The sequence below is a fragment of the Giraffa tippelskirchi genome, chromosome 8 (genome assembly GCF_054371585.1).
Source record: "Giraffa tippelskirchi isolate mGirTip1 chromosome 8, T2T-mGirTip1v1.2.pri, whole genome shotgun sequence".
In the NCBI taxonomy this organism is placed as follows: domain Eukaryota; kingdom Metazoa; phylum Chordata; class Mammalia; order Artiodactyla; family Giraffidae; genus Giraffa; species Giraffa tippelskirchi.
In genome coordinates, this window is record NC_137282.1 from 123,355,321 (window position 1) to 123,380,171 (window position 24,851).

Genomic DNA, 24,851 nt, shown 5'->3' on the forward strand with positions numbered 1-24,851 from the left:
AAGGGACTAGATCTGATAGACAGAATGCCTGATGAACTATGGATGGAGGTTTGTGACATTGTACAGGAGACAGGGATCAAGACCATCCCCAAGAAAAAGAAATGCAAAAAAGCAAAATGGCTGTCTGAGGAGGCCTTACAAATAGCTGAGAAAAGAAGAGAAGTGAAAGGCAAAGAAGAAAAGGAAAGAAACGTATCTGAATGCCTGTGAGCCTGGAGCTAGCCCAGGTTTTGTGACCTCCCAGGGAGAGGATTTCGATCCGGGGTCAAAGACGAGGCTTGATCACTTGAAGCTTTTATGTAATAATGTTTTATTAAAGTATAAAGGGATAGAGGAAGCTTCTGACATAGGCATCAGAAGGGGGTAGAAAGAGTGCCCCCCTTGCTATTTTTTAGCAAGCAATTATAGATCTGATACAACCTCAAAACTGAGACAGCTGTATCAGGTACCTCTCTCACAACATGCATTTTGAGACAGCATTGGCACAAGGTGAGTCATCCCCCGTCATAAAACAATTGACATGAATCTTAAAGAAAGGCAGATTCTAAGGCAAATATATAGCTCATTAACATAGCTTAAGCAAAACACTTCCATAAGAAAACTGCATTGGTTAGCTCAAGGTTTGAGAAAAGTTAAGTTCGGATGGAACCAGGTGTTGTCATGACAACACAGAATTTAAAAGAAACCTCCTTTTAATTTTGTAAAGAGAAGGGGGAAAAAATGTCTGCCACTTGCAGTCTATTTCCTCTGCTTGGGGACCCCTAGCCTTCCTACCTGTTACCCACTCAGATCTCTTTGAGAAAATTAGAGATACCAAGGGATCATTTCATGCAAAGATGGGCACAATAAAGGACAGAAATGGTATGGACCTAACAGAAGCAGCAGATATTAAGAAGAGGTGGCAAGAATACACAGAACTATACAAAGAAAGATCTTAATGACCCAGATAACCACGATGGTGTGATCACTCACCTAGAGCCAGACATCCTGGAATGCAAAGTCAAGTTGGCCTTAGGAAGCAAAGCTATTGGAGATGATGGAATTCCAGATGATCTATTTCAAATCTTAAAAGATGATGCTGTGAAAGTGCTGCACTCAATATGTCAGCAAATTTGGAAAACTCAGCAGTGACCACAGGACTGGAAAAGGTCAGTTTTCATCCCAATCCCCAGAAAGGCAATGTGAAAGAATGTTCAAACTACCACACCTTTGCACTCATCTCACATACTATCAAAGTAATACTAAAAATTCTCCAAGCTAGGCTTCAACAGTATGTAAACCTAGAACTTCCAGATGTGTAAGCTGAATTTAGAAAAGGCAGAGGAACCAGAGTTCAATTTGCAAGCATCCATTGGATCATAGAAAAAGCAAGAGAATTCAAGGATAACATCTACTTCTGCTTTACTGACTATGTTAAAATCTTTGACTATGTGGATCACAACAAACTGTGGAAAATTTTGAAGAGATGGGACTACCAGACCACCTTAACTGCCTCCTGAGAAATCTGTATGCAAGTCAATAAGCAACAGTTAGAACCAGACATGGAACAATGAACAGGTTCAAAACTGGGAAAGGAATACATCAAGGCTGTATACTCTCACCCTGCTTCTTTAACTTATATGCAGAGTACCTCATGCAAAATGTCAGACTGGATGACACACCAGCTAGAATCTAGATTGCCAGGAGACATATCAATAACCTTAGATTATGCAGATGATACCACCCATACGTCAGAAAGCAAAAAGGAACTAAAGAGCTTCTTGATGAAAATGAAAGAGGAGAGTAAAAAAAACTGGCTTAAAACTCAACGTTCAAAAAACCAAAACCATGGAATCTGGTCCCATCACTTCAGGGCAAATAGATGGGGAAACAATGGAAACAGTGACAGACTTTATTTTTGGGGGCTCCCAAATCACTGCAGATGGTCACAGAAGCCATGAAATTAAAAGATGCTTACTCCTTGGAAGAAAAGCTATGACCAACCTAGACAGCATATTAAAAAGCAGAGACAGTACTTTGCCAACAAAGGTCTGTCTAGTCAAAGCTATGGTTTTTCCAGTAGTCATGTATGGACGTGAAAATTGGACCATAAAGAAGGCTGAGCACCGAAGAATTGATGCTTTTGAACTGTGGTGTTGGACGGAGATCAAACTAGTCAATCCTAAAGGAAATCAATCCTGAATATTCAGTGGAAGGACTGACGTTGAAGCTGAAGCTCCAAAACTTTGGGCACTTGATGCGAAGAACTGACTCATTAAAAAAGACCCTGATGCTGGGAAAGATTGAAGGCAGGAGGAGAAGGGGACGACAGAGGATGAGATGGTTGGATGGCATCACCAACCTGACTCAATGGACATGAGTTTGAGTAAGTTCCAGGAGTTGGTGGACAGGGAAGCCTGGCGTGCTTTAGTCCTTGGGGTCGCAAAGAGTTGGACATGACTGAGCAACTGAACTGACTGCAAGATTAAAAATGTTTTATTTTTTTGTTTGTTTTTGATGTATTATTTGTGTGAAAAGTATTGTAAACCTATTACAGTACAGTACTATATAGCTGATTGTGTTAATTGGGTATCTAGGCTAACTATGGTGGACTTACAAACAAATTGGACTTATGAATGCACTCTTGGAACCAAACTCTTTCATATGTAGGGGACTTACTGTGTAAGTCTTCACATGGTCTTCTACAGTTTCCCTATTTGCCATTCAAAGATTGTAAAGATACTGCTTCAGACAGTAGAAGTCAGAGTACCAGGGAGCCACAGGAATAGAAACAGGGCCCGCATGTCGTGCAGCTCTCAAAAGATGGGCTGTGTTTCGAGAGTGAACAGGAAAGTTTATCTCAGCCATAGTTGTAGAAAACCGTAAGTTTATTACACTGAAATGCTGTCAGTCTGAGAGGCAAGAGAGGTTAATTTGATACGATGGATAAACGTAAAGCCTAGTGCAACAGAGAGTCCAGTGGTGGGGAAATGGGGACCGCCACTGCAAATGCCCAATTCAGGTAGACTTTTCTCTGGCAACTTTAATAGGTGGAGAAAACCTGCTTGTGATTCTTATTCTGTGAGAACTTCATATCCTTCTTCCAAAAGTGCACTAGATACCATGAAACTACATTTCCATTTCAAAAGTTTTCCCAACAGGCCTGTCAAGCAGGCAAAAGCCTTTTCTCTTTCTGGAATCACCCTCTCGACTTCCCCGATGAGTCCTGTTTCCAAGCCCTGCCCCTTACACACCTCACCCACATCACAAACACCCACTACACCTCCCTTTCCCCTTCTTTCTTCTCCCCTCCTTCCCTCCTTCCCCAACAGACAACTTCCTACCAGTTGAACTGTAGATGCCAGTCAAGTGTAAGAAGCTTCATTACCCTCTGCCATTTTAATTCAACTGGACTTTCCCCCCACCTATCCACCCACCAAAGGTCATCGCAGCAGTTGATCGGCTGAAAACCTGGCTAGGGGGGCCAATCCAGAGGCTGAGCTGGAATAACTTCTGTGCCTCTCTGCCATTTTCTGTCTTCATCATCTCTGAATTGGCTTTTGATCTGAAGAGTTTTGCAAACAGTAGAGCTGAGCCTGCCCTTGGAAGTGACCTCTGGAGGAGTTGAACAGACCTGGTTCAAGCACAGGAACTGCCACGGTGAGCAAGTCCATTATCCGATTCATGCCTCAATGTCTTAGCCTTTTAGATATGGATAAGACCACCAAGCTCAGAGTGTTGTGGGATTTAAAACCGAATTGAACTAGCGTGTGTCCCACAGTCTGGATAGTGCCTGACACAACAGTGGTCACTTGGTAAAGGAGGGCTATTATCTCTTCTTCCACTGATGATAAAGCCAAACAAGTCCCCTTGAGTGCAGGCTGGGCTCAGCGACTCACTTCTAACAAAGAGCAGGGAATGAGAAACATCGGAAAGAGATACACATGAACTTTAGAATGGAGAACACTGGCCCTGTCTTCCCGTCTTAGATCCAAGCAGAAAAACGCAGTTGGCTTTTATTTTGGTTTTGCTCGTAGCTGTGTCCCAGATCAGCCTCAAGTCCATGAGTTTCAACCCTGTAACCAGTCCCCTCTGACTCTGACCCAGGGCAGGGTTCTGGGAACGGAACCTGGGGTCAATATCATTTCCTACAGAAGCACGATGCAGGACTCCGGAGTGAAGATAGATTTTGGTGTCTGCAGCATGAAGAAGAAAAATGGGACCATCCAAGAAAAATGCATATGCGAGGAACAGAAAGCTGAAGGTAAGACGCCGGGAATATCAGAAAGCACAAGAACCAAAGAGGATAGTGAGAGATGTGTGAGGAGAAGCAGAGAAGAGTGTCAAGGGAGGCAAAGGTATGGGCTTCGAGCTTTGGAATCAGATCCATCACTGGGTCATAAAGTCAATTACTCAACTGTGAAGTAATTCACACTGACAAAGAATGAAACTGGACTAGGGTTCTTGTATACAGTTAAGGATAAGGACTACATTGGGAAACATTAGCTTCTGCTGAGTAGATGTACTTGTTTACTGGGTTACCATGTAGAAGATTCCTTCTTAAGTTGAGTTGCAGTTTTTAAAAGTTGGAAAAACATTGAGGTTCCAAAGAGGAGAGGCTTCTCCACAGAGCCAAATCCCACAGATGGGTCTAGACAAGCAAGAGCTGAATCAAAATGTGCACACCAGGTATGGTCATTATTTTTCAAAAATAAATGTATCACATCAACCCTTGCTACACCTTAAACTTAAATAATACATCAGTTATATCTCAATAAAGCTGGGGGAAATGTTCGTCAAATATGGCAACACGGAGGTCCAAAGGCTGGGTCAGAGCAGTTTCCACGGTGTGTTGGAGGAAGTGCCCACAAAACTGGGTGGACAGGGTGGGGGTGGGAGGGTTATAAGGGGAGAGAGCAAGACCAGACCTCTTTTTCAAGAACCTTGGCAGAGAACAGGGGGAACAGGTAGTTACGGGGTGAGGACTTAAGATCAAGGTTTATTGCTTACTTAGGATATTATAGTTTATAAGAAGCCGCTGAAGTTAAAGGGGAAAGTGGGTCATTGATGCAGCAAAGTCAGGAGAGAGGCCCGGAGAGCAGGTTGTGGCCAGGGGCTGGGGTCTGGGGAAAGGACAGTTCAGCATGGATGCCCAGGGGACATCCCTAGTGGAGGACGGACATACAGGAAAGCCTGCCTTTCCTCCATACAATAAGGCGGGCGTCCAGGTATCCTAACGTGCCGCCTGCGCAGTCTGTGAAACACTGTCACTCTCCCCACAGCATGCTGCGTGTGTGTGCCTCTGTGCTCTGCACTGTCTGAATTTTTGCGACCCCACGGATTGCAGCCCACCAGGCTCCTCTGTCCACGGAATTTTCCAGGCGAGAAACTGGAGTGGGTTGCCACTTCCTTCTCCAGGGGATCTTCGAGACTCAAGGATCGAACCCACATCTCTTTGTCTCCTGCATGGGCAGGCAGAGTGTTTACCACTTGTGCCATCTGGGAAGAGATGAGACAGAATTTCAATTATGGAGATGACAAGTCACATTGCTTAGCCAGGCCTAAGATGGTCATGGGGCCCAGAAAGGGCACCAAGGGTTCACCCCAGACCTCGGCATTCTGCGAGGCGGTGGTCCCAGAGCATCCCATCTTGACAGAGCAAGAGGCCAGGAGGCTGTACTGTCGGTGGTGGAGAGGCAGGGCCCGAGGGTCTTCAGCTCTCTGAAGTCAGCCTCTGCAGGAAGCCAGGGTTTCCAGACGGGATCCGGCTGTGATAAGCAGACAGGACACAGCGCCCTCTGGTGGCAAGAGAGCCATATCGGCCCAATAGAAGCAGAAACCCCTGTAAACTTTATCTGTAAGGGGCCAAATAGTATTTTAGGTGTTGAGGGCCAGTTTCTGTACATAAGCAAATAAGCACAGACGTGCACCAACAAAATTTTATTTACAAAATCAGGCAGTGAGCCATAGTTTAGGACTCCTGCACTTAAGTATTTTAATAGGAATGTTGTCAAAAAAAACTTTGCCATTGTTCTCAGAGGAAATCTTGGCTCAGAGAAACTCCATCATTTAGATAGTGATGGAATAAACATTAAACAAGGCTTTAAAATGCACAACTTATTGGAAATTCTATGATAAATGATTAGCACCACTAGTCAGATGTCTATGAGAGCTTTAAGTAAAATTAATTATATATAATTTTGCTTTAGATAATAACAAAGGATACCATTAATATTTATGAAGATATATTTTTTCCATATGAGTTACTCATTTTAAGGATCATCTTTGTGGGGAATAATGGATTTGTGGAGAAAAATGAAAACTTGGGACCAGTTGACTAATAAATCAACTTGGCTTTAGCTTCTTGAGACACTAAAATAAATGAGTGCTGGCCCATGTGAAACACAAGTGAGGTTTAGGATCCTGAAATGTTTAGAGAGAGCACGATTGGGAGATTTCCTCCAACAGCCGTGGTGTAACAGCAGATTGTAGGTTTGGAATTTCGGGGCTGGAATATCAGGCACAGACACACAAATGAGTAAGATGCAGTTTCTGCCATCGGGCAAGTCAGAAAGTGTTGATCTGCTGTAACCCCGTCTGGCCATGAGCATTTCCGGGCTTCCCCTGGGGCACTCCCGACAGGTAAACGGAGTTTCTGATTTTGGTGGCACCTCCTCAACTCCTATTAGCTTAGATGTGTTAACAGAAGCCTCTAGCCCAGCACTCAGCTATGGAGACCAGATGCCCTATGCCCACCTGTGGGACCGCTGTGTGCACAGCAGAGGAGTGGGTGATTCCTGAATGCCTGCTCTGTGCCACCTCTGTCCCCTAATCCTCTAAAAAAAGATGGTATTCTCATTTAAAAATGAGTCCACTGAGACTTGGAGAAACTAAGAAAAACCTCTCAAGGTCTCAAAATTAAGTAAGTGCTGTGTTACTTGCTCAGTCATGTCCGACTCTTTGCGAACCCATGGACTGTAGCCCGCCAGGCTCCTCTGTGCATGGGATTCTCTAGGCAAGAACATTGGGGTGGGTAGCCATTCCCTTCTCCAGGGGGATCTTCCTGACCCAGGGATTGAACCCAGGTCTTCCGCCTTGGCAGGCGGATTCTTCATCATCTGAACCACCAGGGAAGAGCAACTAAGTGCTGTAGCTTTGCTTACCTCTAAGGCTTCTGCTCCTTCCAGTGCAGGGGGCAGTGGTTCTCTGAGTGCGGACACTGAGCCAGCCTCAGCTGCACCTGGCAGTCTGTTAGAAATGCAGGTTTTGGGGCCCCAATCCAGCCCTGGTCAGACTCTGGGGGTGGGAGCCGGCAATCTCCTTTAACATGGCCACCAAGGGACTCTGGTGCTGGTCGCCACCAAGAAAGAGAGGACTCTGTGGTGGTCCTGGATCACAGGATGGTGAGCAGAAACGGGCTTGGCCTCCTCCTCCAGGCAGGAGGCAGGGCCATGGGGCACTGATTTTTCTGGCTGCCCCGCGCCAGCTCCTTGAAGAGCAATGTGATCCCACCCCCAGTAGCTAAGACTAGGGGGGGAAGAACCAGGCCAGAGCTTCAGTCCTTTGTTGACGGGTTTCTTCTAACAACCTATGGCACTGGGCACAGAGATGGGAAAGAGGAGGTTGGGGCGGGGCTTAGGCCAGTCCTCACAGATGACAGACCCTGGGTATCCAAAGGTCTGCTTCTGTTCAGGCCCCGAGCGCACCACCTTCACCTTCATCTGATGGCGACACCAACCCAGGCTGGGGGTTGGGGAGGGATGGAGATATGAAGCTGGCAGCCACCAGCGGGAGGGGGGCAACATCCAACCAGCGGTTCTTCAAGAGTCCTGATGAGAACACAAGCCAGAGGAGGGTTCCCTCCCACCTGTGAGGCTTAAGGCGCGTGTTAGGACCCGGGTTAGGTTTAGGGTAAATGCCTCCCCGGGTGCATCTGCCCTCAGGTTGAGAAGCGTGAGGCCAGAACCTAAGAACCTACATCTACAGCGATACTTCCTGACCCTCAGCCGTTCCAGAATGATGAAAACCAAGAGCAACCCCCATCCGACAGACTCAGCCCAGAGCCTGTTCCCGAAACTCCCCAAACCACCCCCGAAACTCACCCCGCCCAGGACGCCTCTGGGCCAATGGGCAGGACAACATTCAGGAAGAACATTCAATGCCCAGACAAGTGAGCATGTTGTTTTTGTTTTTCCAAGAAGTGTTGCTCGAGGTTTAAACAAACAAGTCCTCACACCTACAACTGGGAAAGGCGAGAAGCAGCTGCCAGGTGTGTGAACACGGGATGCTGGGGTTCAGACAGGAGCAAACCTGGTGCCGAGAGTGAGCCTGAGCTTGAGGAAGCCCCTCTGAGAAGCCTGTGTGCATCCTGTTTACAGGCTATCAGATACAGGTGTCACCCCATCCAACCCCAAAAGCCCCGGGTTTCCTGCCACATGAAGACTGACCGCACAAGGCTATCTCTTCGTACAACCAGGGATGTGGAGCCAGTTTCCAACAAAATTAAATCCTGCTAAATCAAATGAGTTTTTTCCCCCCTACTTTTCTGCTTCTGTGGTTAAACAATAGTTCCTAAAGGGGAGTGATCATTATTTGTCAAATCCTTCTCACTACATTTTAAAGGGAGGATCTTTAATAAACCACGAATCACCTTTCTTACCTCCCCCCAGACTGCATCAAGGCCAGGTTGCAGCAGTCTTGATCTCCAAGCCTTCTTGAGCTGTCTTTTCTCCCAGGGGAGGCTGTGAAAGGCTGCGAGGTGGCGGATCGTTCCTAATTAATTAGCTCATTCACTCCAGGGCTAACTGCCAATTTTTGCAACACGTTAGAGCTCTCTCAAGAGTCGGTTCCCCAACTGTCACTTCAGTCAATGTTAAAAAACATATTGATGTCTTTTCTGGTCACCCACTAAGCCCTTTTTCTCCTAAGTTTCTTGAGTATCGCAAGCATTTTGAGATGGCAGAACAGAGGTCCCATGAAAAGTTTTGCACCTCTCACCGTAGGACACCATGTAGAGTAGGGGGGGGTGGAGGGAACAGCATCTGCCACCCTAATTGGGCACAGTGGAAGATCCGAGTCTGCACAGAGGGTGCTCAGTGTCACAGAGTTTACGCCAATCTTTGTCTATGCACGTGTGTGTGTAAGTCGCTTCAGTCATATCTGACTCTTTGTGACCCTACTGACTATAGCCCACCAGGCTTCTCTGTCCACGGAATTTTCTAAGCAAGAATACTGGAGTGGGTTGCCATGCCCTCTTCCGAAGAATCGTCCCTTCCCAGAGATCAAACTCATGTCTCTTGCATCTCCTGCATTGGCAGGCAGGTTCTTTACTACTAGAGGCACCTGGGAATTCCAGGCTTTGTCGACAATCTAGATCTAAAGGACGGAGAAGGCAATGGCACCCCACTCCAGTCCTCTTGCCTGGAAAATCCCATGGACGGAGGAGCCTGGTAGGCTACAGTCCACGGGGTCGCTAAGAGTCGGACACAACTGAGCGACTTCACTTTCACTTTTCCCTTTCATGCACTGGAGAAGGAAATGGCAACCCACGCCAGTATTCTTGCCTGGAGAATCCCAGGGACAGTGGAGCCTGGTGGGCTGCTGTCTATGGGGTCGCACAGAGTCGGACACGACTGAAGCGACTTAGCAGCAGCAGCAGCAGATCTAAAGGATCTTGATAAGTTAAGACAGAACTATCACCTCTACAATAAATACACAGTGTTTTGGCTGAGGGAGGGGGCTAAGGCAAATAAATGAGTTATGGAGATCAGATTCTAGTCAATGGAGATGTGAACTGAATTTCAACTTTGTCATTTACTTTTGATGTTGTAAAAGTCATGAAAATTATCTGAACCTTGGTGGGGAGAGCTCAAGATGGTGAAACAGAAGGATGTGGGACTTGTCTCCTCCCACAAACACATCAAAACTAGCTGAATCCTAACTGTCTCTTTTGCAAAAGGCATGTTTGCAAAATGGAATCAACCTACCTCACAGGTTGTTCTGGAAAATTGGAACTGTGTTCAGTCCACCCAGGATGTGGCATGTAGTAAGTGCTCAGTAAACCGCAGCCTTTGGAACTACTGTTTCGCTGCACCCAGGGGCAGTTCATCATTGCCTTAGAAATTAAATGCTGGTGCCTCACAAGCCCTTGGAGGATCAACCCAATCAGATTCTCTCAAGGGCCTGGGCTTGTTGGAGAGACGGACTGTCCACTCCCACAGTTTACCCTGTCCGTCTGCCAAGCGTTAGACACAAAACTCACCTTGAATCTTCCCCACAGCCTGCTGAACGGAGGCAACCAGATCAAGTTCTTGTGGTCGGTCTCCCCATCCATCCTGCCAGCTTTCAGCTTTTCAAAAAGTAAACACTCCAGGACGATGGGACTGGACCGCATGCTCGCCAACTCAGGCTGCATTGATTTCTTTTATCCAGTAGGTTTTTTCCCATTGATGTTCCACGTGTTAAATCCACTTGCCCCCCCCACCCCACCCCGCCCCGGGAGAGAGAAGCCTCAGAGAGAGAAGGAACAGAACACAGCAAGGGAGGGAGAGGAGGGGTTTACAAAACTCAAAGGTGAACCGAAGTAAAAATAAGACAGTAAAAGGACACGAGGCCAAAGCTTGGGACACCGAGGACTTGGCAGTGGGGGGACGTGGTGTGGAAACCCAGAGACCTTTCCTCAATTAGGCGTTTAACGGTTTCTCAGTAGCAATTAGCTTTCCCTTGAGAACACCGAGCTTAGTAACAATGAGCAGTTACCAGGTGAAAGTCGTGTCTGACTCTTTGCAACCTCGTGGACTGTAGCCCATCAGGCTCCTCTATGCATGGAATTCTCTAGGCAGGAATACTGGAGTGGGTAGCCATTCTCTTCTCCAGGGGATTGTCCTGACCCAGGGATCAAACCCAAGTCTCCTGTATTGCAGGCAGATTCTTTACAGTCTGAGCCATCAGTTACCAGTTACAAGGGGATGGTTGCTAACCTAACCACCAAGAAGTGAAGTGAAGTGAAGTCACTCAGTCGTGTCCGACTCTTTGTGACCCCATGGACTGTAACCTGCCAGGCTCCTCCATCCATGGGATTCTCCAGGCAAGAATACTGGAGTGGGTTGCTATTTCCTTCTCCAGGGGATCTTCCTGACCCAAGGATTGAACCCAGGTCTCCTGCACTGCAGGCAGACTCTTTACCATCTGAGCCACCAGGGGCTCCCTAACCACCAAGCAAGATGCAAATGGAAACTTCCCCTGTCCATTACATAACCCATGGGTCTCCAGAGAACATCACAGGAGTTTTCAGATGAAGTTTTCTCCAACAGAGAATAAGCGTGTGTCCTCATTCCCGGTGAATATGACCCTGGTGAGCACATACTGCTGAGCCCGTGGGAGGAAGTGTAGAGCTGCTAATAACTCCATTACAATAACAACAGCAGCAAGACCTGTAACAATCACAGACACAGACTTCCTGAGAGCTTGTGTCCTACCCACCCTACTTCATCCTCAGGCTGAGCCTGTACGAGGCATCACTGCCCCATTTTAGAAATGAAGAACGGGTGAGGTTAAGTCGCTTATCCAAAGCCACAGTGCAGCTCTGGGATTCAAACCCGAGTACATGATTCCAGTGGCTGCACTGTGCTGATTCAAAATTTTAGACTCCAAATGCTGCTTTAAAGGGTGCACTTGCTCTCTGCTTCTCCTGAGGTTTTTAAATTATTTCATTGTACAGTCTTTTCCTCATGGATGTATTTTAAAGCATAATTTGAGGACTCCCATGGTGGTCCACGGCTTCCCAGGTGGCAATAGTGGTAAAGAACCCACCTGCTACTGCAGAAGACATAAGAGACGCAGGTTCAACCCGTAGCTTGGGAAGATCCCCTAGAGGAGGGCATTGCAACCCACTCCAGTACTCTTGCCTGGAGAATCCAATGGACAGAGGAGCCTGGCGGACTCCAGTCCATAGGGTCACAAAGAGTCAGGAAGGACTGAAGTGACTTAGCACACACGCTGGTTGCTGTTGTTCTGTTGCTCAGTCCTATCTGACTCTTTGCCACCATGGACTGCAGCACGCCAGGCTTCCTGTCCTTCACTAACCCCCAGAGCCTGCTCAAACTCATGTCCATTGAGTTGGTGATGCCATCCAACCATCTCATCCTCTGTCATACCTTTCTCCTCCTGCCTTCCTTCTTTCCCAGCATCAGGGTCTTTTCTAATGAGTCAACTCTTCACATCAGGTGGCCAAAGTATTGGAGCTTCAGCTCTAGCATCAGTCCTTCCAATGAATATTCAGGACTGATTTCCTTTATGATTGACAGGTTGGATCTCCTTGCAGTCCAAGGGACTCTCAAGAGTCTTCTCCAACACTACAGTTCAAAAGCATCAATTCTTTGGCACTCAGCCTTCTTTATGGTCCAGCTCTCACATCCATACATGACTACAGTTAAAACCATAGCTTTGACTAGACAGACCTTTGTGGCAAAGTAATGTCTCTGCTTTTTAGTATCTGTCTAGGTTTGTCATTGCTTTTCTTCCAAGGAGCAAGCATCTTTTAATTCACGGCTGCAATCACCATCTGCAGTAATTTTGGAGCCCAAGAAAATAAAGTCTCTCAGTGTTTCCATTGTTGTCCCATCTATTTGCCATGAAGTGAGGGGACTGGATTCCATGATCTTCATTTTCTGAATGTTGAGTTTTAAGCCAGGTTTTTCACTCTCTTCTTTCACTTTCATCAAGAGGCTCTTTAGATCCATTTCACTCTGCCATAAGGGTGGTGTCATTTGCATATCTGAGATTATTGATATTTCTTCTGGAAATCTTGATTCCAGCTTGTGATCAGTTTGCATGATGTACTCTGCATATGTTAAATAAGCAGAACGACAATATACAGCCTTGACGTACTCCTTTCCCAATTTTGAACCAGTCCATTCTTCTGTGTCCAGTTCTAACTGTTGCTTCTTGACCTGCACACGGATTTCTCAGGAGGCAGGTAAGATGGTCTGTATTCTCATCTCTTTAAGAATTTTCCAGTTTGTTGTGATCCACACAGTCACAGGGTTTAATGTAGTCAATGAAGCAAAAGTAGATGTTTTTCTGGAATTCTCTTGCTTTTTCTATGATCCAACAAATGTTGGCAATTTGATCTCTGGTTCCTCTGCCTTTTCTAAATCCAACTTGTACATCTGGAAGTTCTCAGTTCACATGTTGAAGCCTAGCTTGAAGGATTTTTAGTGTTATTTTGCTAGGGTGTGAGATGAGTACAACTGTGTGGTAGTTTAAGCATTCTTTGGCATTGCCTTTCTTTGGGATTGGATGAAAACTGATCTTTTCCAGTCCTGTGGCACTGCCAAGTTTTCCAAATTTGCTGGCATATTGAATGCAGCACTTTCACAGCATCTTTTAGGATTTGAAATAGCTCACCTGGAATTCCATCACCTCCACTAGCTTTGTTTGTAGTGATGCTTCCTAAGGCCCACTTGACTTCACACTCCAGGATGGCTGGCTCTAGGTGAATGATCACACCCTCATGGTTATCTGGGTCATTTGGCTCTTTCTTGTATAGTTCTTCTGTGTATTCTTGCCACCTCCTCTTTAATATCGTCTGCTTCTGTTAGGTCCATACCATTTCTGTCCTTTGTTGTGCCCATCTTTGCATGAAATGTTCCCTTGATATCTCTAATTTTCTTGAAGAGATCTCTAGTCTTTCCTATTCTATTGTTTTTCTCTATTTCTTTGCATTGATCGCTGAGGAAGGCTTTCTTACCTTTCCTTACTGCTCTTTGGAACTCTGTATTCAGATGGGTGTATCTCTTCTTTTCTCAGATATTTGTAAGGCCTCCTCAGACAATCTTTTTGCCTTTTTGCATTTTTCTTGGGGATGGTTTTGATCACTGTCTCCTGTACAATGTTACAAACTTCCGCCCATAGCTCTTCAGGCACTCTGTCTATCAGATCTAATCCCTTGAAACTATTTGTCACTTCCACTGTATAATTGTAAGGGATCTGATTTAGGTCATACCTGAATGGTTTAGTGGTTTTTCCTACTTGCTTCAATTTAAGTCTTTATTTTGTAATAAGGAGGGCTTCCCTGGTAGCTCAGTTGGTAAAGAATCAGCCTGCAATGCAGGAGACCCAGGTTTGATTCCTTGGTTCAATTCCTAGGTCAGGAAGATCCGCTGGAGAAGGGAAAGGCTACCCACTCCAGTATTCTGGCCTGGAGAATTCCACGGACTGTATAGTCCATGGGGTCGCAAAGAGTTGGACACAATTGAATGACTTTCACTTTTCACTTTTTTGTAATAAGTTCATGATCTGAGTCACAGTCAGCTCCTGGTCTTTTTTTTTTTCCGACTGTATGCAGCTTCTCTGTGTTCAGCTGCAAACAATATAACCAATCTGATTTCGGTGTTGACCATCTGGTGATGTCCATGTGTAGAGTCTTCTCTTGTGTTGTTGGAAGAGGGTGTTTGCTATGACCAGTGTGTTCTCTTGGCAGAACTCTGTTAGCGTTTGCCCTGCTTCATTTTGTATTCCAAGGCCAAACTTGCCTATTACTCCAGGTATCTCTTACTTCCCACTTTTGCAGTCCAGTCCCCTACGACGAAAAGGACACCTTTTTTGGTGTTAGTTCTAGAAGGTCTGGCACGCTGGTGGTCCAGTGGTTAAGACTTTGTCTTCCAAAGCAGGGGGTGTGTTTTGATCCCTGGTCAGGGTGGTCAAAAAACAGAAGCAATATTGTAAGAAATTCAATAAAGACTTTAAAAAATGGTCCACATCAAAAAAAAAATATTTCAAAATAAAACATCATTTGGTTTCTACACAATGGCCTAACATTTGCAGCAACATGGATGGACTTTGCGATTATCATACTAAGTGAAGTCAGAAAGACAGATACCACATGATATTACTTATATGTGGAATCTAAACAAAAATGATAGAAATGGACGTATTTACAAAGCAGAAACTGACTCACAGGCATAGAAAACAAACTTATGGTTACCAAGGGGAAAGGAAGGGGAGGGATAAATTAGGAGCTTGGGATTAAAAGATACACACTACTACATATAAAATAGATAATCAGCAAGGACCTACTGTATAGCTCAGGGAACTCTACTCGCTATCTTATCAAACGGCTCAGCACTGTTCTCATACTGGGAACTGCTGACTCTGGGAGACAAGTATATGAGGGTCCACTATAACTCTACTTTTGTTTTTGATTTTAAGGTTCTTTTAATTGGCTCTTTGGAAACTTAGGTGAAGTCAGCTCTGAAGGCTGATGTGAGATTTCAGCTCTCACCAGGCTCCCATTAACAAGCAGCGCCAGGGCCGCCCCTGATCAGACAGTGTTTGTTTGTGCAGCCTTGCCGCCTGCCAGCCAGTGTGCCCATAGCAGGGGCGTCGGTCATCCTACAAGACAAGAACGGGCTGCTCAGAGTAACTTTCCAACAGAGAAGGAATTTTCCCAGCCTCCACCCTCCCATCAATGGCGGCTGGTGTAGCTGACTCACCTGGGTTTTCTTACCCTGTGAAACCTCACTGGGAAGTTTCTAGGTAGCAAGATTGGGTTGGTCAGGCCCATTCCTCCAAACTTCCCAGAAAAACACAGAAGATCCAGGAAACCTACTCTAGATTTCTTAAATGCCCCTCTTCATCATCCTGGAGAAGAGAGTGGCTACCCACTCCAGTATCCTTGCCTGGAGAATTCCATGGACAGGGGCTACCGTCCATGGGGTTGCAAAGAGTCGGACACAACTGAGCAACTAACGCTTTTCCTTTTTCCTCTTCATCATCAATGATTTCATGATTTCATTCCCTCTACATTTTGAGAATCTTACCCACTTAGGCACAATTTCCTTGCTAAAGAAGAGGAATTGGGGGCTACAAACAAGTGGATGAACAGAGTCTTTCCTGCTTTTACCTGCCACTCCCCCAAGACAAACAGTCAGGCCAGACAGGGTACTCCTCCCTTTCCTAGAGGAAAAGCCAGGCAGGGGCAGGGCTGACAGGGCTGGGGAGCAGGATTCCTCAGAAAGAGGTCAGGAACTTCTGGCATTGGCCTCACAAGGCATCCTTTCACATAGTCAAGGTTCCCTTAAAATGATAAGATTGAACCTGAGCCTCCTGCACTGCAGGCAGATTCTTTACCACGGAGCCCACAGGGAGTCTTATAATGATAAGAAACCTTGCTTCCTTTCCTTCCTTTCCCATTTTAGGATTCTGGGATTCTTGGTTTTGTTTTATAAAATGATACTTAGACTCATGGGCTGAATGAGAAGCAGACCGACTTTATTTAAGATGAAATCTTGACCCTGAAGAACAGAGAGAACATCCACGGTGGATTTCGTTTTCATATAAAGCTCATCCTTTACTGTGCAGTTCACCATGGCTTTGGGGGACAGAGGTGGACAGAACAGTGTGTGCATTTTAATTTCTCTAGGAGATTCTACATACCTAATTATTTGTTTTCTTTTCCTTGGAAGAGGCTGGCATGTCCTTGGGTTGGGTCTGACTGGTTGGTGCTGTTTCCATCATAAAGGCTACGTCTGTCCCAGCATCTGGCGGGTAAGAGCAGCATAGTGTCACCCAGAATAAATGACTGAGATGAAAGTGACGTTTCCTTCTGAAAACAAAAAAACATAATCAAACAAACCAGGAAAAAAAAAACAAAAACAGAGGAATGTGAAGTAGAGGAGACAGACCAAAGGAAACAATTAGGTATGCAGAATTTTCTAGAAAAATTCAAACACACATACTATTTCTGTCTCTATTCCACCAAAGCCATGGTGAGCTGAGTAGTCAAGTTTGGGCTTCATATGAAGATAAACCAAAATACCAGGAAGTCTTTTCTGCTCTTCAGGGTCAAGGTAACTCTCCTTAAATAAAGCCAGTCTGCTGCTTTGTCTGGAGAAGGCAATGGCTCCCCACTCCAGTACTCTTGCCTGGAAAATCCCATGGATGGAGGAGCCTGGTAGGCTGCAGTCCATGGGGTCGCTGAGAGTCGGACATGACTGAGCGACTTCACTTTCACTTTTCACTTTCACGCATTGGAGAAGGAAATGGCAACCCACTCCAGTGTTCTTGCCTGGAGAATCCCAGGGACGGAGGAGCCTGGTGGGCTGCTGTCTATGGGGTCGCACAGAGTCGGCCACAACTGAAGCAACTTAGCAGCAGCAGCAGCAGCTGCTTTGTCAGCCCAGAAGTCTGTGACATCATCTTTACAAAACAGAGTATGCCAGAATCTTAAATGGAAAGAAGGAGAAGGGTGCCCACTGATGAGGGAATGAGATAAAAACTGACCAGCTGAAAACCACCATGTGCTACGTGCTTTCAACTCAGCAGTCTTACAAATCTATACACACATACAAACAACCAAAAAGGCAAAATGAACTCAGTAAGTAAACACCTGGTAGTAAAAGAAGGCATCGTATCTGGTTGGTTGAAAGCAGCTTTCTAAGGAGCGCAATTGGCCAGATGGCCCCAACCCAAGGTGGGGAGGCAGACTGGAGGAGGGCGCTGGGCTCCGTTCCCCCCGGGTCGGGGAGACAGGGGAGTTCAGTCCCCCAGGAGGTTCACACAGAGCTGACCAGTGGTTCAGGAATCTGGAGAGAGGGAGCACGTTCTTAAGGAACTCGGCCGCCTGTTATCATCTGAACATACGAGGAGATAATCAACTTTGAAAAGCTGTATTGCTAATGTCCAGGCTGACTTTATTTCATGGAAAGAATAAAAAGGCAACACCAACAGCATGATTTTCCTAAACACCAGACAGGGACGGGCGTTTTTCATTCCTCTTTTATCACATCATACAAAATAAAATTAAAAAGAAATCAACAGAAACACACCAAAACATACCCCGTACCTCTTAAATTAGCAGACTTAAAATTAAAACTTGAAGCAATATTTTGTTACACTTTGATCCAAACTCTATTTACAAATTAAATTGCACTTATAGAGATAGCAACATTTCTAACAGGGCCGTAGGTTATTCTGTTTTATTGTGGTTTTTATATCTCAGTATAAAACATTTAAAGCTTTCTTTAATAAAAAAAAAATCATACTTTCTCTTTGCAGTACATAATTTATTTTCCCACTGAGTTTCTGAACCGGTTTTCTCTTTTTGTGCTTTTCTGCTGTTTTATTTTACAAATGGCACATACCTCTGAGTAGGTACAATCAGACAGGACACTCATCCTAAGAGACCCATTCATGAAAATGTCAAAGTGGAAAAGATATGAAATATTAGCAGTCTAATCCTTTGGTTCATCTTAAAAAAACCAAAATCAACTGATAAAATTTGCAAATTGGTGGTAACTCTTCTTTTTGGTTAAAAATAAATCCTCCTGATTTCTGACTAAAATCCAACACTGCTTTCAAAGTATCACCTTTCCAACCTCATCTTTGCTCAAAGATGTCACTGTGACAACTGGTTTGACAGGACTCAGGCAACAATAAGGCACAAGTGGATGGTACAAATAAAAACAAATACTTTAGGACTGTATTTTTTTCCTGCACAAATACTAAAATGTGTACCGTTTCCAAGATAAAATAACAAAAGGAAATACATATTTTTTGTTACGAAATACCTATACAAAATGTTTAAATGTACACCATCTGAGCTGCCAAAAAGGGTTTAAAAAATTACCGATTTTTTTTGTCCATACATAACACTCTCTCATCAGTAGGTCCAAGAGAACGTGGGTTCGCAATGTCTCAGCACTTGATGGGAGGGAGGGGGACCAGAACCCCTTCCTGCTCTCCCTGACCCCAACACAAGACAAAAGCAAAGGTCGGGTGTTGTCAGTAGTGTATTCTACTTATTACAAACAACTGAAATTTAGGAGAAAAAAAATCAAGCTGGAGACCGTTGGGTGGGTGCAGTGACTGGCTGTCGGGTGAGAGTAAGGCACTTCCTGGGGCGCGGCATCCCCGTGGGGGGGACCGACGTGGGGTCCGGTGGAGACGGGGGCCTGGGGGGGTCCGGGGGACAGGCCGGCTCCGCAGCAGGATGACTCGGGAGGTAAGACGGACGCGCCACCTACACCGATGTGGTCACGCGGTCGACGGCATGGTTGACCTCGTTTTTGTTGGAGTCCAGTCCCTTAGCAGCATTCCTGTCATTCCGTAAATTCTCCACTGTCTTTTTCATGCTCTTGAGCTCCCCTGGGTGCGGGGTGGCTCGTCTCAGGAGTGTTCTCTGAAAAGCAAACAGTGGTGTGAGTGTGGGGGCTTCACTCCATCACTCCTGCGAAAGCTTTCCAACCCAGGCCCCCCTGCCCAGAGGTCACAGGCAGAGCGGGTGGAAAGCTTGCCTTGGAGCTACAAACACTTATCAACTGCTCCCAACTGGAAGGAAGGATGAAAATGCTGTCTACAACTTATCAAGATGGAAGGGTTCCTTTCAGGATAAAAAGAATACTTAGTAAAATAAGAGATGTGTTAAGACAAAAACAAGGTTCCATGAACAGTAAGAAAAAAAAATAAAAGACTTTCAAGATACAATGAGGGGGGCGGAGGAAGGAAAAAGAAAAAGAGGTCAAAACTTCTAAAATTAGAATCACTAGAATGTTCTACTATTATCTGAAGGCCTTCTTCAACCCATAAGGCACAGGAGGTGAAGGAAAAGGGAGGTGAGAAAGGATTTCTTTTCTAATTCTTCTGTTTTATTAATATTTATATGACCTACTAAAAAAAATTCACATTTTTTCCTAAAAGACCACAGGGCTGGAAGTGAAGTAACAAGTTATGGACAATGTTTTAAGAATTATATTATTAAAGACGCTATGTGCTCTTCTGCTCCTAAAACAGCACCTACCTCTTGCAATGAGTCTGAGGAAGGGCCAGCGAAGGTTAACAAAGGAAAGGCAGAATTCAACAGCGAGTAGCTGGTGAAACAGTCCTCCTCTAAGAAGTCATGAGATAAAATTAAGGAGCCCTTTTGGCTAGAGTCATTTTGTCATGCTTAATTCCTACTCTGCCCGCTACTACTGTAAGTAAATACAAGTCCACCTGTGGACAGCTGGAATAACAAACGACTGCCTGGCAGTCATTTAAAAACCTCCCTTTGTCCTGGGGGCAGCAAGCATTCCCTGTGAGCTCTGCTTATGAAAATCTCAATTAGTGTCAGGAAGTTCAGAGGCCAAAGTCAACTTGCAGGAAGGCTCACAAGTTATCCTTGACTCAGCCGAATGGCAGAGACATGTGTCAAGGATGAGTGGGCTGAGTGGGCCTTTCAAACCTAGGCCTGATTCTGAATGAAAGCCTGTAAGGGAATCCTATGAAGGTCACAAGCTCTCTTCAAGAAGGTGAAGGCTCCTGGGTCACATGAAGGGGTGCACAAAGTCCAAGAGGACAGCAGGCAAGCTAAGCCACACGGTGAAACGTGGATGAGTCTGCATGGCAGAGCGGTAGATGGCGGTGGAGGGAGGAGAGAGACTCAGTTCCCTGAGAACAACGAAAAAGAAACACTTCCCAACTAATTTTTAAGAAAGCAGTAGGGGCATGAGGGGAAACCATCACAAAGAAAGAAAAAGAAGCACCCACACCCTGTCCAAGCAAACAAACAAATCTAAAAGTCCCACTTGCTTTACATGCATTTGATGAACCAGGACCTTAGAAATAGCTAGTTTTTGCCTTCTAAAAAAAATTCTTAAATGCTGAAGGCAGAAAAGAGTAAAGGCTATTTGAAAACAAGAGGGCTCTTCCTCAGGCGCCACCCTCAGCCTCAGAAGGCATCTCCAGTTTGAGCACCCGTGCGCACCAAGCAGCCCAAACCCAGTACCGTTTCGTTGTCGTCCTCGTCCTTCTCGTCGTCCAGAAACCGGATCGCACTGACCCGGTTCACCGCCCGCTCGTTCCAGGCCTCCTCTGACACGTCATTCACCAGGCTCTCGAGGGCGCCGCAGCGGGGCAGGTTCTCTGTCGAACAAAGACCATGTCAGCAGGGTTGCCCTGTCTTTTTAAGGATGCATAACTCTATCTGAGATCACATCTGCTAAATCAATGTTTACTATTTCATTCCAGAATGTCATCATGATTCATAGACCCCTTTTTCAAGATTCTTTCTTACACGCTCACTTCAAAAACTTCCTCTTGACAGTGATGTGGCCGCACGTGGGGGATCTGGTACTTTTCTTGGCCGCTCAACCTACACTGTCCTCTTGGAGTCTTAACGTTTTCTCTAATGAGGCTGGGGTCAGCGAGGTGACTCCGTTTGCCCAGAGCCTTCTCACTTCTTCTATCGAAACCACTCTCAGCAAAGGGTCTGTGACAGCCACGCCATGTGACTGTGAACGCTTTGTTTAAAACACATATGATTTACAAAGCAAAGGTACAGTTACTCAAAACAACTCCCTGGCTTAAAAGCGCTTTGCTGGAGACGATCAATACTAATCCTCCAAACTGTCTGCATGAATTTTAAGGGACTCTTATCTCTTTTAGAAGTACATACATGCATTTTCAGCCTTAGCTGGAATTCAAAACCAGAAGGCTATTTAAAGAATGTCAGGCGTGATACACAGGTATGAGCATGTGTTCTGCAAAGATGTGGCAGAAGCTCCCCAGGGGAGACCCACCAGGACCTCACACCTGGGCTGGCCCTGCAGCCCCGTGGTCGGGGAGAGGCCCTGCGGACGGGCAGGAGCCGCTGCTAACTCCGGGGGCCAAGCGCGCCCGGCCCTGCAGCTCACCTTGGCAGACGGGTTCAGAAGGCAGCTGGGGGAGTAAGACACAGGTGAGGATCTTCTCCCCAGTGGTGTGGTCGGTGTCCGTCTGGAACGTGAGCAGGGGCTGGGCCTGGTTGTCCGATAACCAGAGAGCCTTCAAGTTCAAAGCGGTCAGCGATAAAGGCAGGTGCGACAGCCTTGATGAAAACACAGGGAGAGGCTGGGCGCTTACAGTCTGTAATTAAGTCAAACCTTGTCCACAAGAGACAAAAATTCAACAACTGCATCCTGAGACTGGGTGCGGTGTGTGAAACGGCGTTCTGTCTACACTGAGATACATTGTGTCCCCGTTGGCAGGAGATGCTTCGGGCGGTGACTGTGTCAGCCCTTCCTGCCATCACCTCTCTCTGGTACCTCCAGGCCACAGGGCAAAAAAATTAGGAAATTACAGCACACACTGTTTACTCTTAGGCTAAGAAAGTGAAAGTCGCTCAGTTGTGTCCGACTCTTTGCGACCCCATGGACTATACAGTCCGTGGAATTCTCCAGGCAGAATACTGGAGTGGGTGGCCTTTCCCTTCTCTAGGGGATTTTCCCAACCCAGGGATTGAACCCAGGTCTCCTGCATTGCAGGCAGATTCTTCACCAGCTGAGCTATCAGGGAAGCCTGTTTCCATGTAAAGAGAGGGGAAAGCCAGTGCACTTGTGGAAGGACCCAGAAGCTGAGTTCTTTCTAAGTCACGGTCAGCGGGGCTGCAATGAAGCTGTGGGATCACCTGGTCCCAGGAGCACCTGTAAACCGGGATGTGACGGAGGCTGGGGTGCAGAAGAGTTTAAATCGCAGTTAAAGATTACAAGCGCTTTTTCATGGACTCCTACTGCTTTTTCATGCTCTCTCGGGGGAGATTATTTTAGGTATTCCATTTTAGACTTTCAAGTTTCTGAAAGTTCCACTTCTCAGACACCTACGTGATCATTAATTTCCACCTCAGATTGCTTCAGTTTCAAAGGGGATGGTATCTATTAAAGCACTTTAAAAACTATAATGCGATTCCTCAAGATTAGTTTTATGTCTGTACAAATACTTGACCAGTGAAATCTATTTAGTGGAGACTGTTACCAGAAATCAAATGTACTTGGTACCTGGCAAAGGCAACCTGCGGAGAATACCTCAACCAGGGGTGATTTTGCCCCCAGGGGACAACTGGCCCCTGGCCCTGGAACAGATTTCTAACCACTGGGTTGCCAGGGAAGTCCCTGGGGTGCTACTGTCATCTAGTGGGTCGCAGCTCAGATGCTGCCAAACATCCTACAATGCACCGGACAGTCCCGCAACAAAGAACTATCCGGCCTCAAACGGAAGGACGCCGAGTGTGGGGCTGTGGTAAAAATCAATGCTTTATTCAAGTCACTAATTCACTCTGAAAACACCTGAACCTCTGCAGATGCCACGAATTTAAGGTTTAAAGAACCGAAGGTTGTACCTGATCAAGTATTTTTACTCTAAGGATGGCTCCGTGGATTAAATGATGGTTCCACGTTAGAAGTGATTTCATAAGTTAGATAAAAAATAAGCTGATCACAGTGTGTTATCGACAATATGACACACATATTCTTCAAACAAATTTCTCGCCCATTAGTTCTGAAAGACATCACATGACAGTGTGTATCCTGGGGGTCTTTATTCTACGAAATGGTACCTCTATCTCCACTTAGCATACACAGAAGAGCCACCTACACGTCTCACCAACAGATTAATCCTGCCTTATCAGAGGCCCTGTGAACTGACAGACTTACGGGAAATAAACTAGAACTCCAGGAAGAGCAAATGGACTCCAATAGTATAAGACTGATCCAAGTAAAATGTACGCACAGACCAGCTAAATTATTTCAGCAGATAAAGTGAAAAATGACCAAAGAAAGCAGTGAGAGCACTGACAAACTTTCTGTAAGGAGAATGAATACACTTTTGCAAACGCCTTCCCTTGTCCTATTTATGGGGGTGAGAAAATATTTTCTTTCCCTAATCATCCAGTAAAGGCTGATCCATCCCCCACACACGCAAGGGGTGTGGTGCTGGGTAAACGTAGGGAACCGTGCCCACAGGGCAGTGAGGTTCTCGAGTCAATGCAACGAAACCTACCTATGTTAAAGGACCCCGAAAAGACCCCACGCGGTGTACCTGCCAGTAGTTTACTACATGTTTTTAAATCGCAGAGTCCACCCAATATACCATGAGGACGCCCGGGGCAGGGGTGGGGAACTAGGGGGCACAGCCATTTACAGCCCCAGCTCCCCTTTTTCTGAGGCAGTGCTTGGGTTCCTTGAGGTGGCCTGGAAGCGAAATCTCTGTGCTTATTTGTATAAGTGTCAAACGATCTCTCATCTGCCTAAATACTGTCACACACATGCCAAACGCAAGGAAGTTGAAGATGCAAGGCAAGTATCTGCAGGACACTATGACGGGGCTTTTTAAAAAGAATACCCTAATTCACTGCAGGCGCTTTCATGTCATGGAACCCAAGGATAATTTCTTTTCAAAGTTTGTCCCTGTTTCTTTTTTAAAAAGGAGTTAAGCTAATATCCTCTGGAATGTTTCAAGGTCTTGGGCAAGAAATCTATAGTCAGCACCTCTACTTTTAAGAGCGTAAAGAAAAGAATAAATCAAGGCGGCTCAAAAGCTGGCATGACACACAGATACTGAAACCACGGTCATTGTGCCTTCTCAGGCTCATAACCGGCTTCCCAGCTAAATGCTGAAACAAAGGCACAAATAAAAGGCTACGTAGAGCATCAGTAACAGCTGCTAAGGATGACAAATCGTATCGTAAGAGCTAAAGTAAATTACTAGACTCCACAGCAACAGGTCTGAAAGTCACATGCCACCAAGTCAGGGAAGATGGATACGTGGTCTAGAACACAGGTTTTCCTGCAAAGCATCAGTGTACCAGCCTGGATACGGCTGCTACAGGCCAAGCACACGCCGCACACACAAGCTCATTCACATGTGTCTTGTGGACAGAGCTATTCCCAGTGCGAAAGGGGAAAAAAAGCCTCTGCTCCCTGCCCAGTCTGCAAACAGTCTCTGTGGGCTGAGCAGCCCTGCCTGACGCGCTGCAGCCTGAGGAGGAGAGACACACACTGGCCTGTTTCTCGGGGGTGAACCAAGCAGACACAGGCCAGAAACAGAGCTTTTAAATATATAAAATCTAGGTATATAGTAAA

The 24,851-nt window shown here is 45.9% G+C and overlaps 1 protein-coding gene across 1 annotated transcript in view; it reads right to left on the reverse strand.

The window, feature by feature from the left end:
• Positions 1 to 17,651: 17,651 nt before the first annotated feature.
• LRRC1 (leucine rich repeat containing 1) overlaps positions 17,652 to 24,851 on the reverse strand; it is a 131,113-nt gene continuing 123,913 nt past the window's right edge. The window contains exons 12-14 of the mRNA XM_081519855.1: positions 21,651 to 21,823; positions 20,744 to 20,880; positions 17,652 to 19,159 (exon numbers count right to left, since the gene is read on the reverse strand). Of these exons, the coding sequence (XP_081375981.1) occupies positions 19,001 to 19,159; positions 20,744 to 20,880; positions 21,651 to 21,823 (469 nt within the window). The 3' untranslated portion in view covers positions 17,652 to 19,000. The remainder of the gene's footprint in view (positions 19,160 to 20,743; positions 20,881 to 21,650; positions 21,824 to 24,851) is intronic.